This window comes from Macrosteles quadrilineatus, unplaced genomic scaffold (assembly GCF_028750875.1).
Source record: "Macrosteles quadrilineatus isolate MER2022 unplaced genomic scaffold, UCM_ALF_1.0 Scaffold_1__1_contigs__length_201487025, whole genome shotgun sequence".
NCBI classification, from domain to species: domain Eukaryota; kingdom Metazoa; phylum Arthropoda; class Insecta; order Hemiptera; family Cicadellidae; genus Macrosteles; species Macrosteles quadrilineatus.
This window is the reverse complement of record NW_026542594.1, coordinates 182,306,582-182,323,542: the sequence shown is the minus strand read 5'-3', so window position 1 is coordinate 182,323,542 and position 16,961 is coordinate 182,306,582. Positions and strand designations below refer to the sequence as shown.

At 35.4% G+C, this 16,961-nt stretch overlaps 1 protein-coding gene across 1 annotated transcript in view; it reads left to right on the top strand.

The window, feature by feature from the left end:
* Positions 1-16,961, top strand: part of LOC128991237 (replication protein A 14 kDa subunit-like) — a 29,238-nt gene that overhangs the window by 2,890 nt on the left and 9,387 nt on the right. Inside the window, exons 2-3 of the mRNA XM_054413973.1 lie at positions 2,683-2,771; positions 3,659-3,845. Coding sequence (XP_054269948.1) covers positions 2,688-2,771; positions 3,659-3,845 — 271 coding nt within the window. The 5' untranslated portion in view covers positions 2,683-2,687. The remainder of the gene's footprint in view (positions 1-2,682; positions 2,772-3,658; positions 3,846-16,961) is intronic.

Genomic DNA, 16,961 nt, shown 5'->3' with positions numbered 1-16,961 from the left:
AGCTAACCTGAAGGGATAATGCAGTGGTACAGTATGTCGTGATCGTGTGCGAGAGGCTTCTCATGAACGAGTCGACGGTCGAACAGCGAATAAACTTGTCCGGCCCCAAATCCCGATTTCCTCGGCCGCGGCTCAAGCGCTGCGGTGGCGATTTTGGAAACTAGCCAACAGCTGATCGGGGATTCCACGTCTAGTTATCGTCTGTCATCGTCAATCAACAAAGACCAGCTTGAGGTTATGTCGTCGTTGTCGGTGATAAATACTTGTAAAATCGGTCGGTTTAACTTTGTTTGGTGAAAAGAAGTGCTATTATGAATAAATATGTAGTTGTGGGTGTGTTTGTGTACTTCACTGGTATTAAAAGTAGGCCTACGTTCTTTGGCCCATAGCCCAAGCTATGGCCAACACATAGGCCTAGGAGCAGGATGTTGTGGATAAAAATCGGGTAAGTTATGGTGTTTGTTGACTATCAATACGTTTTTTTTACCCCACTTAAAATTTGGTACCTCACACTTCTTCTAATTTTTACTACTGTACCTACATTTAAAGCAACACAAACAGAATGTAATTTAATTTTTAGACCCTATGATATCCAGTGTATTTACAGGGCCGAACTTACCTAGGGGCGGACGGGGCGAGCGCCCCGAAGGGGCCCCTTGCACAGTAGTTTTTATTAATATCTTCGAAAATTAATCAGACACTTACCGAATGATCTTCTTTTTTAACAGCTTTATTGTCGTTATCCTATATTTAAAGGTTATTGTTAGATGAACTTTATGGTATTACTAGGACCAAAATTCTTGACTCTAAGGGACTTTTCTTCAGGGTTGCACTGGGCCCCGCGCTTAGACCTAGTTGACACGAGCATAGCTGCTAGGCTGTGACGGACCAGTTTGAGTTTCAATGAAGCCGTTCACACAAACCTACGGCCGCGGTGATCAAGTTGAAGGGGGCCCCTTCGCTTGGGGCAAAAAATACAATAAATAATATGAAAACTCTTGTCCTAACGTAGAACGTAACTTGTACAATTGTGTTGGGGTTAAATGGAGATTCAATTGAGATCTAATACTTTTGAAAAATAAAAACATGGTTTGAAAAATATGTTTTATTATATGTTATTCTTTTACCTCTAAGTATATGCCATTCACGATTTTAAGGGGCAGAAGTATTATATTACCCATTCAATTAAAAGGTTTTATAAAATAGTAATTTATTTTATTTTAAATTTTAAATTTATTTTTTATGTTTTACATGTTTTGTTTTTTGTGTTTTTGTTTTTTATGTTTTTATTTTTTTACAACTAGGGTCGTCTGATGTTAACAAAAATTACATTATTTGGGAGCGGGCGAGCGTTGTCGACTGAAATCGTAAAAAAGCGCTCAACAAGCAGCTGCAACAATAAATGATAATGAGCTGATAAGGGATCCTGTCTAGTCTTGACTGTCTCACGCACGCGCATACACATACATACAATGCCTTATCGCCAATCCAAAACAATTTAAATCACTTTACTCCCAGTGTGTTTTTGGTTGACATTATCGTACTTTTGTGTTGTATTTTATTATTAATTCTGCAAACACTACAAAGAACAAATTAATGTTGTATTGAATGTTATGTTTGTGTTGTATTAATTTATATTGAATTCATTTAAACATCTTTCTGTTTACTCATATAAATGGTTAGCTTGTGTTTGGTTATTAGACTTGTATTGTAACATTTTACTCGTCAAGAAAAAACTCAAACTCGTTAAAGTTCTTAATGGTACTTTTCATGCTAGGACTTTTAACATATTATACAAACGAGAATTCCATGCCAAAACCACTATGAAAATAAACATAAGTCATAGTTTATAATTTTATAGTTTTAGTGCAGCCAAGAAATGTAGGAAAAGCAGGAGGTTTTAATTGCCATGCCAACGTGACCAACGTATCAGAGTAGAAAGTGACATTTATTTATAGGGAAAATAACTATGTTCTAAACTTTATAATGATTAATCTATAAAAAGTAAACTTTAAAATTGTTTTGACTTGTATCTTATAAACTTAGTATAGTAAAAGGTTTGTTAGTAAAATTATAGTAAGTTATAAAATATATTAAAGCTTTAAAAGTTTATGCATTATCTCTGACTTACATCACGTGTTTAAATATAACTTATTCCATTAATTAATGTTAGTTATTTTTCATTTGAGTTTTCATTCAAGCACCAAATAGAATGTGTATTACAGTAAAAAAATTAAATTAAACCTTTTACAAGTACGTGTTATTTTATTTTTATTTTATCTATAGTTTTCATTATTTGTTGCAAAGGATATTACATTTTAATGTATTGCAAAAAATGTGTAAGGTACCTGCTAGGTATATTAAAATTTTATAAATACAATTACAACAAGAACAAATCATAAAATAACACCGTACATTGTAGCTATTTTCAGACTTAAAATATTACATACAATTAGTTTATGCAAAATACAGCATTCTAACAGGTTTACATATTAATTCACCTTGAAATTAGCTATTTAAAATTAGTGTGCATGTAAATGCGTTACATTGTGTACCGTATATGTTCTCGTATAATCATACTGGGGGCCCCATCGGCAAATTCGCCCGGGGCCTCTGAAGTCCTAAGTCCGGCCCTGTGTATTTAATCCTAGGTATTGCAATCTTATTTTGTGTCTGTTTCAGCTACAATGACAATGAGGACAAAAGTTAATGGATCTCTACTGCCCAAGTTCATGAACAAGAATGTCAGTATATTCGGGACAGTTATCAAGGTAAGTTATATATTTTCTTTCTTTCTAATTTGTTAAAAGGGCTCGTAGCTGAGTGGTTATATTGCTCGCCTATTTATCAGAAAGTTGCCGATTCGAACCTGAGAAAAGTCTAAATTAAAAACGGCCCGACTGCCATTTGACTCCCCAGAGCGTAAGAGTGATTCAAGGGAGGGGTATTAGTGGAAGGGGGTGTAGTGGGCAGGATATAATGGATACCGGGTACAGTTTCTTAACTGGGCTACCCTAATATCGATTGAAAATTATTATTGATTTGATTAATAAACCTTCATTCATTTTTTTATAATCAGCAAGTTTGGTTAGGTTATAATAGTTTCATTTCATCCTTCAAACAAGTTTTGCTCATCCTGCCCCCTCCCTGGTCGATCCACCCCCATAACCGCCGCACCATGGAACCGGTCACTGATACCTGGCCGGCACTCGTACCTCCAAGCCCTAGACTGTAAAATGACCCTCGTCAAAGTTTTTAGAAAAACAGTACTTGTTCATGCACTTGTACCAGTATCATTGTGATTTCAACTATCACGGTCAGAATGACAAATTGTCCTTGGACTTGGATACATTTTTTTGGCGATTGCTGTAAACACTAATGCTATTTATGGGGATGCTGTGTTTGGCTAAGCAGGTTGTGGCACGTAACCATGTGCCAACCTTTAGCCATTTTGCATCAGCCTAAACTGTTCTTTGTATTTATTACTTTACTAGCAGGGCTGGATTTACCAATAGGCCCAGCCTTGAGACACATTGTTCTGGGGACACGCAAAGTGAAATAAAATTTATTTCACATCTTGCTTCCAATTATTTGTATTCCTAAAATAATTAGTTCCTTAATATGCAGTGCTGTAAACTAACCTAAAAATGTCTTTCAGACCAATCCCAATGGCCGATCATTTGACATTCAGACGGGTGATAAACAAGTGGTTACAGTTAACCTTAAAGAACCCCTCATGGATCCGCTCACAGGGCTTGTTGAAGTACAGGGTGTAAGCCAAGGAAGAGGTCTTGTCGAGAGTGATTACTTCATTAACTTCCCTCCCGAACTGGCGGAGAACTTCGGTAAGACATATTCTTCATTTTATCATTTTAAGATTATGAACTTTTTGTAACAAGTTTAACGGGAGCCTACCAGTAGACCGACAAGATACTTTGTCGTCTGGCCACTAGACCGTCTTTTTTAATTAAATAGATAAATGCTGAAAACCAGTACGTCGACAAGTTATTTCATCGTCAGTCCAGTTGACCGGCCTGTAAAACTAAATTATTATATTCGAGAAACCAACTTGTCGTCAATCCTCCCGACCGACTTACCACTTGCTCGTCTTTTAGGTGGGGATAGGGGGCAGAGTGGGAGGAGCTAACCGGGGATTACCCAGGAGTTTGAGGCGCTTCTCACGGTTGAACCACCTCACTCGAGGCTGGAAGCCAGTATTGCCAACTGAAAGTACTATAGCTCCGTCGAACACTACACACGCGGCGTGTTTACACAGTCTGGCGTTGAGTTGACGTTGGCGCGCAATTCTCGTTGCGTCGTTTCTATAGCAACCGTGCCGTGACATTGTCCTTGGTCTCGCGCATTCCTCTGCCTTTGTATTATTTAATCTGCATCGAAAGATAAGACTCGCTTATATGCATTGACTATTAAGTCAATTAAAAATTTCATTCGGGGTTTTTGATCGTTTGTTTGGATAAAACTACGTACCGTATATTGTAGAATTAAGTTTGTAGTGTGGTTATATGGTATTATGGTATATATATATATATATATCCTACTAATCCTACTAATATTATAAATGAGAAAGTTTGGATGTATGGATGTATGTTTGTGACAAGTAAACGCAGAAAATACTGGCCGGATTGGGCTGAAATTTGGTGTGATGATAGCTCACATTCCCGATTAACATATAGACGCATTCTTATCTCAAAAGTCCGTTCGGGCTCCGCCCCAGTGGCTCTGGAATTTCCCATGTTAACCTTATGAGTAATATTTAAAACGAATAAAAGAATTTCGTCAGCTGTTTCAAATACACAAGTTGGTTCTGTGATATTAAATTCGCATTAACAAGTTATAAAGTTTACTGACAGGGTACAGTACTATTAATTTAAATGAATATATAGAATAATCCATAGCCTATATCGATATTTTTCATTGTTATGAGTGTAGGACAGATACTAAAGTGCAGCCAAATTTTGTTTCTAAAAGTGGTAGCCTATATGTGTAACTATTTTATACAACAAATGTAAAGATCAAAATGTTTGTATTTTGTGTCTTCTTCCCGTTGCAAAGCACGGGTACAACAGCTAGTATATACATATATATATATATATGTACCAGGTTTTGCGTTGGATTTTTCGTCAGTTTCGTCATTGAGCTCTCTCGTAGTAAGTTGTATCACTTGCGTCTTGTTCATGTTCTGTGGCATATTTTGTATCACTTGCTTCCTGAGACGTATCAGAGTGGTGGAAACTGGTCCACGACGTAGAGGAAGTGGAGGGAAGTTGCAAAGGCAAAAGGTCTGGAGTGTGGGAAATGCCAAGCGACTATAGAATAATACAAAACCATGCTTAAAAATGCTTAGGGAGTGATGGAAACAGGCCCACGACGTAGAGGAAGTGGAGGGAAGTTGCAAGGGCAAAAGGTCTGGAGTGTGGGGAATATAAAGTGACTATGGAAATATACAACACCATGCTTAAAAAGGCTTGAGGAATGATGGAAACAGGTCCACGACGTAGAGGAAGTGGAGGCAAGTTGCAAGGGCAAAAGGTCTGGAGTGTGGGAAATATCAAGTGACTATGGAAATATACAACACCATGCTTAAAAAGGCTTGAGGAATGATGGAAACAGGTCCACGACGTAGAGGAAGTGGAGGGAAGTTGCAAGGACAAAAGGTCTGGAGTGTGGGACATGTCAAGTGACGATGGAATTATACAACGCCATGCTTAAAAAGGCTTAGGGAATGATGGAAACAGGTCCGCGAAGTAGAGGAAATGGAGGCAAGTTGCAAGGGCAAAAGGTCTGGAGTGTGGGAAATATCAAGTGACAATGGAATAATACAAAACCATGCTTAAAAAGGCTTAGGGAGTGATGGAAACAGGCCCACGACGTAGAGGAAGTGGAGGGAAGTTGCAAGGACAAAAGGTCTGGAGTGTGGGACATGTCAAGTGACGATGGAATTATACAAGGCCATGCTTAAAAAGGCTTAGGGAATGATGGAAACAGGTCCGCGACGTAGAGGAAATGGAGGCAAGTTGCAAGGGCAAAAGGTCTGGAGTGTGGGAAATGTCAAGTAACTATAGAATAATACAAAGCCATGCTTAAAAAGTCTTAGGGAATGATGGAAACAGGTCCACGACGTAGAGGAAGTGGAGGCAAGTTGGAGGGTGGGAAATGTCAAGTGAATATGGAATTATGCAAAGCCATGCTTCAAAAGTCTTAGGGAATGATTAATAATTAAATTAATTTAATTAATAATTAAATTGAATCTAAATTATTGCATACAATTATTATCTGGACAGAGGTGGCAGTGCCATCGTGCGCGCAGAATGCCTCTATTGGGAATTTTTCCTTCCTACTTGGACGTCCTGCAACCTTATTTACGATGTGCCGCAATTTTCTGGAGTCTCCGTCTGCATCTTCGATTTTATTTTTTTTTAAACTGTACTTGGCTTGTTTAATGACTTGAGAATATTCCTATATCCTGTCCGTGCTGTATGAAACTGACCTGTGCTGTATGAACTTGGTCAAACTACAGCACAGACAGTAGAAGGACAAGGATATAGGTTACATGAGCCTGATAATAGATAAGGAACTCTTACACTATAGCTGTCTCCCGGCATGTCTCTGAATTTTACTTTATAAGGAATAAGGATGTAGGTTTGAAATACCTTTAAACATTAAATCAAGAGGACAAATTGTATCAACTGTTGAGAATTTAATTGAAAATACTGTAAGACTGAAAATATGATTTTCTGGGTGAAGAAAGTTGTCTAAATTTGAGATTTCAAAGTCCCATAACTTTCGAACGCCTCAACCCATCAGTATGGGAATAAGTATACAATGTATATGATTTAAATCTCTACAATATCTGACCAAAAAAACAGTATGTCATCATGACTCATATCATGGTTGTATGTTGTATGTATAGTGTCCTATGGTCTGGCAGAGGCCTGACGTCACATGGAACTGTCACTGTAGGTGGTCTTTAGCTCTTTCCTGCTTTAAAACTCTCAATTCTTGGGTAAACTATAGGTTTTTTTTCTTATTACCTTGCTCCAACTAGTACTCTTTTGATGGTATGAGGTTTTAAAAAGTTTATAGTTATTAATTAGAATATTATTCACGCCTGAATATTTATTATTTTCTGTTCAGTTGTGGCTCAGTAGTTGCGATGCTAACACCATGGCAAAAGAAGGTTTTAGCCATGTACCTAGTATGGAGGCGAAGAAAAAGAAATAATAATAGCTGATTTGGGTTCACACAATACTTAATAATCGGCACGAGTTTGGGGCATCCAGGGTGTTATTACTCCCATAGCCCTACGCCGGAAACTAGCTATTACAGCATGGCAGTTCATGAGATATTATTTAATTGTAATAAAAAAAAATATTACTCTTTCAGTTCTGGGTAAAATGCAGAGCAATGCTAAAGTGGTACGCCAACTTCGTATTACGTTGTCATGAAATAACAACTTAAAATTTAATGATTGACAAACCCTTTCCTAAAATTGACCAAAGTTAAAATGTAATTACAATGCATAAGTAACAATATCGAATACATAATACTGGGGTTATTAAAGTGTACAGCTGGCTAATCATTCAAATAGACTTAATTTTAGTTGTAAAAGGTGTTAAAAAATTAGATTTCCCTTGTTAATTATAATGAATTGTTAATGTTGATTTATTATAAGTGAACAAGGAACACAAAAGGATATATAAGACAAAAGACCCTAATATATGGCATAAAAACACAAACAAGACATTGCAGTAGTGTACAGTGTGTGATAGTGGTACGCCTACAATAACAATTGTTTTTATTAAAGTAAGATTTTTTTATGATTTTCTAAATATTAAACATTGTTAATTACTAACATTGGCATAAATATCAAACAAACTTTAAAACACTCATTTAAACTTTATGTTGACTTACAGGGTCGGCTACTCAAACATCTTTATTTTTTACAGTTGTTACAAACTGCATATTAGCGTCAAAACAATTATCTTATTAGAATATTTAATCACTAGGACCTCAAGTGACTCTTTTTGACCCGAGGTCAAGTTTTACGACCTAGGCAAAGCCGAGGTCGGTAAATGAGCGAGAGTTGAAAATTGCCCGTGTGGTGAACTATATTTTTCGTCATATGCATCATTAATTAACAAACTAAACTAGAAAACGAATAAGGTTTTGTGTATAGATAACCTATCAAAATGAGCTTGTTTTCAATTCTGCTATAGCAAATAAGCAGCTGTTTAGCAATGGATTCAATCATTTCATCTATTACGATTGGTACATTATACCATACAAGTAAACTCCTCATATCTATATATTAATTACGTTATTACGTAAGCCGCGGTCTTTACCTCAAAATTGTGGGTGACTGGGAAGTCGTAGAAGGACGGGAGAGGGCTCAAATTAAAGGACTCGATTAAATTAAAAATAGTTAATTTCCCCAAATTTCAACACAAAATTATATATAACGTAACATTGTCTCCATAAGAATAGCATTAGAAACCACACACAGCTGATTTTTGTTTACTTTAATGTACGGTAGTTGATCACAAATAAAATTAGAGTTTTGTCTGTACACTGTTCAGAATTATTTATTTTCGGTTATTTTTGCGTTTATACATTAAAAAGCTTTTAGTGTTTTATCTCAATTTCTGTCTGTCTGTCACGGCCCAGAAGGTATTTTACGTAGTGTTTGCATGTAAAGATGAACGAGAGGTCTTCTCCTGAAATACGAATACGAAATACGATAGACATTAAAATAGTCTTTTTGTATTGACTGAATTGGCGAGAGTGTATTTAGCCAAATATGCATCGCTACTTATGAAATAACCTGACACCTCGAGCAAGCTTGGTCTCCTGATACTTGTGTTTTAATCAAACATTGTCACATTTTACATTACTAAACAGAAACAAATGACCTTGTCAGATAATGAACATCAACATCAAGTGAAGACAACACAAAATCACTATTTACAACTTAATTATCGTTGTCCCATCTTATTTTTTACAGTCATGTAACATTTAATTTATAATTTATGTCATACCGTACTGTATAAGTTTTGCGTTATCTGTCTGGATTCCGAAACGTTAGTTCATGCTACCAAAATTTTAACACATTTAAATTAAAATTTTTTTAGCAAACCGTCATAAAATACTTACGCTTGACATTGTTTACGTTGCGATGCTTATTTTACCTGTACTCTAATTAAAATTTAATTAGGGATTAGATTTTAATCATATTAAATGTCATAATTAAATTCTGTACTTTAAAATCTATTGATTGGGCCCAATGTTTTTAAAAGCCATCTGTTTCGAATATGGGTAAGTTTAGTAGTGTTGTGTGTTGCCTTTGTGGATATTATGATTTAGTGTCCCGAAAAGGGCGGCAACAATGTGATCAAACTAAACAGCCGCACATTGGGGCTGTAAACTAGAAAGTGCCTCTTCCTAGAAATGCCTAACAAACAAGGAAACTCCTAGTCTTCAGAACCAGTCCCATCCCCTACTGGAACTCAAACGGCATAGGCGGGGTTTTTAGTTTTTTTTTTTTTTTTTTTTTTTTTTTTTTTTTTTGTAGTTGTTTTATGGACGATTTTATCATTCTAGTATTCTTATGACCTTACCATCTTGTCGCATTATAGTTTTGTTTTAGTTTATTTCGTAGAAAACCCCAAGTAAAATAAAGTTGTATATACAGTACAGTATAACAATTTGTAAACCAGTTTTACACAAATTCTGGAACTGTTCCAGTGTTATAGTGTGATTAGTCTCTATTCGTTATATTGTTTTATGTTAACTTTTTGGAGGGAGTTTTTTTAGAATAATCATATAAAAACCAATCCAAAAATATATATATAAATATGTATATGTATATTTATGTATAAATATATATATCTATATATATATATATACATTTGAACGGATGGTGTTTTTGGTCTCTAGGGACCTCAAAACGAAAAAGTAAATCGGTCCTGGGTCCAGGTCTTACCATGAGTACTACGGTAATAGCTTATTCCCTATAGGGGAAATTCGCTAAAATGATATTAATTGCGTTAGTTGCCAAATATAGTTGATCATTCAATGAATAAAATATTTCCCATACTGTACGTAATCGGAGTTTTTATTAATATGTTAATCTGGTATCTCTTCCTTTGAAAGAACCTTTAAATAGTATTAAAATAGTATTGGTGGGAGAAATTAATTGGTTGTGATGTTACTGTTAAAACTGGAATTCCTTGACATGGGGGATGTCAGTTAATTGTCTCAGCCTTATCAATTTCATAAAGATGTCAATATAATCTCTCTACGGAATGTTAGGTGTAGTGGAATATACTTGAAGTGAAGTTAGCTTTTATTCTTGAACTGTTAGGGGTCTCCTCATTTATATGGGTGTGTGGCTTCATTGGCAACAAATAATGGAAATTACATAGAAATTTGGCATTTCCAAAAAGCAAAAAAATAAATTGGCTGTTACGTAATTTATTGACGTTTACATGCATTGTTAATCAACGTATCTTATAAAGGATGATGTGATCTAGTTTAAAAGGAATATGACCTTTCTGTTATGACAGTAGCTGCTTAAATAGTATTTACTAATTGGGCCATTTTTACAGCCAAAATGTCGTGTTATTTTCAATAATGTTACCAACCAGTGAGCCACGGTCCGTAATATAGGCCACTGCAAATAATTTGTTAAGACAGGTACCATTTTTAGGCAAGGTTTTTGTCTTTGGATGTTATTAGACACGGTAAGAGTACAATAAAATTCTTCTCTGTAGATGAATTATCTGTTGGAGAAATATTAGCCGAATTATAATGTCACAATGCGAGTTTGAGTATTTTGTAACTATATAGGTAAGTTACATAGATTTTTTAGGCTGCTGCTCAGTGCACTTTAATAATATACATTTTAGAGATAAATTAAATGGTTTTTGTTGCTGAGTAGCGCTAGTAAACATGCACAACCCTTTTCGTCTAATAACATTCAATGGCTCTCAAAGAGTTCAAGTTCTTATTTGTATACGTATCTATATTATGTTTTCACTAAGCTGAATGAATACGTAACCTCTCTAAAAAGTCTGTAGTATATTGCAGTTTTCCAGCTTAATGACTTTCTAAATCATGCACATATTTCTACATAAATATTGTAAAATGTTTATCCAGTTGCTGTAAACTACTATTAATTTAACAAAATATGGACACGGCTCGAATGGGTACCGTGCCCTTCTGCACTTGTAGTATTTAGAACCTAGTGTCCCTTAATTGTTATAGTATTAACCACAATTATGGTTCAATTCGATTCGTTACAAATCATTCAATTAAAATGCAATTAAAAACTACTTTCGGCCAGAAATTTGGTTGGAATGTGGAATATTTTAGCTATTGTATAAAATTATAGGTTAACTAGTGTACATGTTGCTCGAAATCGAGCAATTGCAAAGAAGTACAGGAGTTACATATAAACAAATGACTTGTTAAAAAACTAATAACAGTCATAATTTCCGATGATTTTAAAAGAGTCAACTAAAAGATTATTAACTAATGGAAATACTCACAATTTACATAACAGTCCTATTCCAGTTTAAAGGGTTATTTTTTAACTATCAAACTGCCCATGGACGGGAAATGGTAAGCTTACAATTTAAGTCAACATAAAAAGTCTGTCAGCTTTTATAATGTACTGTACCTAAGTTATTTAGCCAATTTGTAGACAATAAGGTGTAGGCTACTTTAAACTCTACAGAACTCTCATGCTTCCATGGGGAGCAATTAATTATTAATATTTAATTCCTGACAACAGCTGGAGTTTCAAAACAATGTTTGTTTCCCATGTTAATCTTATGGAGAAATACGAAACTTTAAAGGGTCCCAGGGCCTCACTCTCTAATTATTTACCTAAAAAGAAAGTTTCCTGCACAACTTCACGTTACGCTCTTTCCAATGACACCAAAAACATGTCAATCGGTTCAGTAGTTTCGGATGAGTAATTGTCACAAAAATCCTGCTTGCGTATTAAATAAGTATAGATATAGATAGATGTGACTGTGGACCCAATTTTGTACTAAACACACGCTGTTGTTTGATCTCGAGTAGCCGACCCAGTGTTAGCATCAAGAGGCCAAAAACTAGGAACGTAGCGCCAGCCACGTCCCTTTCACTTTCAGCAATTTTACAACCCTCGCCAACCCTACACATCCAAAGACAGAGAGAGAGAGAGAGAGAGGGAGAGAGACAGTAAAACAGCTGTCGAAGTCGATCGGGTCGACCTAGCCTCGGTCGTCAACTCGCTTTCTTTTTCTTCGCCTACAAGCGTTTGAATAGGGGCGCGGGAAAACTACAACTTGTACTTGTGTGATGCGGCACGCGTAATACCGGAAAAGGCCTTCGGGTAGTTCTAGAGCGCCGCCAGAATTGGGTCGCTGGAGTCGCGTTTTAGTTGCCACTTTACTATTGAAGACTCTTAAGTGGAAAAAGAGTTTATGACGAAATATACCCCCACCGCAACAAACCTGCAGACTAAGTAAATTTCTATTTGCCTGATTGGATTTACACTAAAATGACTTCTTGAAAATATCACAGTTATTCCATATTTAAATAGAATAAGTTTAACAAGTACTTAGGTTTGCTGCAACAGGGAGGGTAAAAGTGTGTTTTTTTTGTGTAAAATAATAACATTTTATAAATAAATAAATGATTTTTTTCTAATTTGATGCAAATATTTTCATAAACAAGAAAACTACTACAGTTTACTTATTCCCTGGTGTGAGTGAGGGTATACATTCAACTCTAGAAAATACGCTGGTCAACGAACGACAAAGAGCCGCCGATGTCTAGAGTTTCCTTGGATGGGTGGCTGACCGACCGGTGGTCATAGGGTGACGACACAAAGGGGGTGGTAGGCGGGTATCCGTGTCGGCCAGTGAGTCAGTGTTACCGGTGTTACTTCATGAATTAATGCCCTCGGGGAATCCCGAGGTAGGCGCGGCGCCGCCAGCTCGACACTTGTTTCGGTCACTGGTCTTGGTTGATTGTTTCGTTTTCGTTTTACTATCTTTTGATACTTTTACATAAACGATATAGCCATGATATATTACTAATGAAAATTCAATAAGTACATTGCACACTAGGATAGTTCATGTAAACAGTTGTTACTTAAATAGTTTGGAACTCTGGCCACGTCTATATTCTTCATTAGAGTGAACTTAACTGCAGGCTATTCAATAGACTGTGAAAAAAAACTGTGAATGATTTTATGTACTTGGGGTTTGATATTTTTTTTTATTATTATAGCAAAAACTACCAATCTTTGTCATCCGCGTCATAATTCTTGAGCTAACTACTTCTGCAATGATATACCTTACACGTCACAAAACTGTATTAACCCTAGATCCAGTACCTCTGCTCCAACTAGTATTATAACATTGCCGTCCAGGAATCTTTGAACATATAGTTTGACAATAAGTGCATGGATAGTACAGCCGTTTCAACAAGGATTTATTTACTACATGTTCTTAAAACTGAAATTAATTAGAAAACTATTAAAATAAATTAAATTAATTAATTTGATGTGAATTTAGCTTTAGTTAACAACACTCATACAAGTTCATAAACATAAACCAAATATTTTTTTTACTAGAAACGATTTGCAGGGTCGTCCAGATGAACTTGGAAATAGTACCATAGATAAAAGGAGTAGACATACTCTGTCATACATACATGTCTATACTCCTTTTATCCTTATATTAGTTCATTAGAAAATCTGAATATACAGTAGTGCCGTGCATTTGAAGTACTTACTCAGAACACAGACTTACTTGAGGACAGTTACACAATAAAACGCAAAGATCTACGGAAGTAAAGACTACATTATTTAGTAAAAAAAAGAACAAGGATGCGTCAGTTAGGGCCAGTTAGACAATTGAAGTACACAGAATTGAATCACCATAGTATTGTCCATGCAACAACGTGAGAGGATAAAACATGTACTTCTTCAATTATAATTAAATGTTTCTGTGTAAAACCGAAGACGTCTACAGACTTTACTAAGAAAAACTTCTCCCCGGTAACACAGGCAATGGGAATTCCTTCTAGACAAGGTTTTCAATAGGCCTACAACAAAATCATAAAACAAAAGATGTTTCTCAGGCTAAGTAGCACACTGTGCACTTCAGCAAATAAATAGTTTACCGAGATAACTATTGCTTACCAAGACAGCAGTGTCATTTAAGGAGAAATAGTACAAACTAATGTCACCAAAAGTCTAAATTCATTCTTTATTTTATTTTTTTAAGAGAGGGAAAAATAGACAACAAAGCTTTAAATAACCGGTATTATCAATTTGTATTTATCTCTCAATTGAATAAATGTAACGGTAGTTACCTCACCACTGTTCACAATATTTGACCCTCCTATTACATAAATATGTTAGTTAATTTAATATACAAACTCGTGTACATGTTGCTCAAATTCGAGCAATTTCAAAGTATTACAGAATTTATTTCAAAACGAAAAAAAGTAATATTCAATGAGTTTAAAAGAGTCAACTCAAAGATCACCAGTGTGTAACTGCTGGAGATACTCACGATGTATATACAGTAATCAACATTTCCTGTAAATATTTTATCATATTTCATAAATTGGTATTGCATTTTAATGTTTCTACAAATGTTTCCTGACTTATAGCTGCATAAGGTTGTCCATGTTTATCTTATTTATTGATAAACCTATGCATGGCACCACCCTTGTCGCCAGCAGTAAGTTTACAAATTTCAGTAATTTTTAATAAAGATAAACACTTTTTTGATCATATTAAGGACTTCCTGTTGTCTGTAACAATTTTATTTGTTCAATCGGCGTATTTTTATTTATTTAGTTAAATAAAACATTTATTTCATTGAAGTAAACTAATATAGGCCTATTTATATTCACTGTACTGTGTATAACAAAATATCGATTGAGAAACAAACAATTACACGTAATAAAAACCTCACTAGTCCGCTGCATTGTGATAGCTGAAAATCGTCGGAATGAAAACCGCCGCTACAAGATACAGAAGTTGGTACGCCTGCAGGGCCCTCCACAGCTGCGCGCGCCGCTGGCACTGCCGCTCAACACATCCCCACCTAAAAGACGAGCAAGTGGTAAGTCGGTCGGGAGGATTGACGACAAGTTGGTTTCTCGTGTATAATAATTTAGATTTACAGGCCGGTCAACTGGACTGACGATGAAATAACTTGTCGACGTACTGGTTTTCAGTAATTATCTATTTAATTAAAAAAGACGGTCTAGTGGCAAGACGACCAAGTATCTTGTCGGTCAACTGGTGGCCCCCCAAGTTTAACTGGGTGTCTCACAAGCATTGACTATTGGATAATGAAGTAGACAACCCATCTATATGGACCAGCTGTCGCCAATTTTTTTATTAAAAAAGAACGTAGTTGTATGAGCCAGTCACAGAAAGCGCTAGTGTCAAAAATTATATTTTAAACCTCATCTTTTGTTGCTGACCAAGTTGATGGGTCATTACAGTTGCTATAGCTCACTATAAACTATTCCATTAGTTCTGACTTGGTAAAAAAGTTTGTGTCCACAGGATTCAGTAATTTAGATCAGGGCAATCTGTTGATGGCTCACATCAACTACAACTATTTTGATTAAAAATCTGGTGACAAATTTAACATGGCGATAGAATGTTCAGTTAATTAATAATAGTCAAAGTTACTAGTCACTGAATTTACTAAATGGCCACAGAAGAAACTGATTTTAATTTGAAGGCATTTTGATTCACAGATTTTGATCTGGATTTTAGAAAAAAATAGTCAAGATCGGTAAATATTTTTTCCATTCAACAAAATCAGAAGCATCAATGAACATATTTAGCGAATTTCCCACATAGGGAATAAGCTTTTACTGTAGTAATCATGGTAAGACCTGGACCCGGGACCGATTTACTTTTTTGTTTTAAAGTCCCTAGAGGCCAAAAACACCACCCGTTCAAATTAATATATATGCCCATATATTAATAGACATGTATATAGATATGTCTGTTAGCACAAACACCATCCGTTCAAATTCGTATGCCCATATGAACATATAGACATTTAGGCCTATATATATGTCTGTTAGCACAATAACTCGAGCATGATCGGACCATGGGAACTGAGGTTTATGGGGGGTTTAATGGGGTAAAAATTGGTTTTTCCCATTCTTGACCCTAAAAACATAAAATTTTGCAATTTATTTCGAAACCATTTTGTAGGGCTCAAAAAAACAAACAATTTAGTATATTGAAGCGTTGTTATGCGCCTAATTGTTACGGAGAAAATTCCAAAAAAATTTAAATTTAAAATTCCTATGTTATTCTTATGGATGGAGAATAAGTAAACTTGTAGTAGGTAGTTTGCTTGTTTTGATGAACATAATTTTGATAACATTTTGAAAATACATTTATTTCATATTAAACCATTTTACATTTTACTAAAATCCTTTTTTTACCGTCCCTGTCGCAGCAAACCTATACTAGTTAAACTAATGCTATTTAAATAGGGAATAGCCTAAATGTGATATTTTTAATGAGATACCATATTTTAGTGTAGGCCTAAATCCAATCAGGCAAATGGAAATCCGCTTGCTTAGTCTGCAGGTTTGCTGCGGCGGGGGTATTATAAATAATTAGCTGTCACCTGTCGGCTTCGCCTGATATAATTTTGTGTTTTATTACTATAAATTAACATACTATTAGTTTTGCTTTTCCATTTATTACCTAGTTTTATTACTGAACCTGCTGAAGGCTAAAATTGCCTTTTGCATTAACTTACTATATAACTGTCCTTTTACCAGGAGCTTAAAATTACTCCCTCTGAAACAACCTACATAATGTTTTTCACCAAAATAATATTCCCCCTTTATCTCCTTTCACTTAGAAATAATTACAGGCATACCCTTTTAAC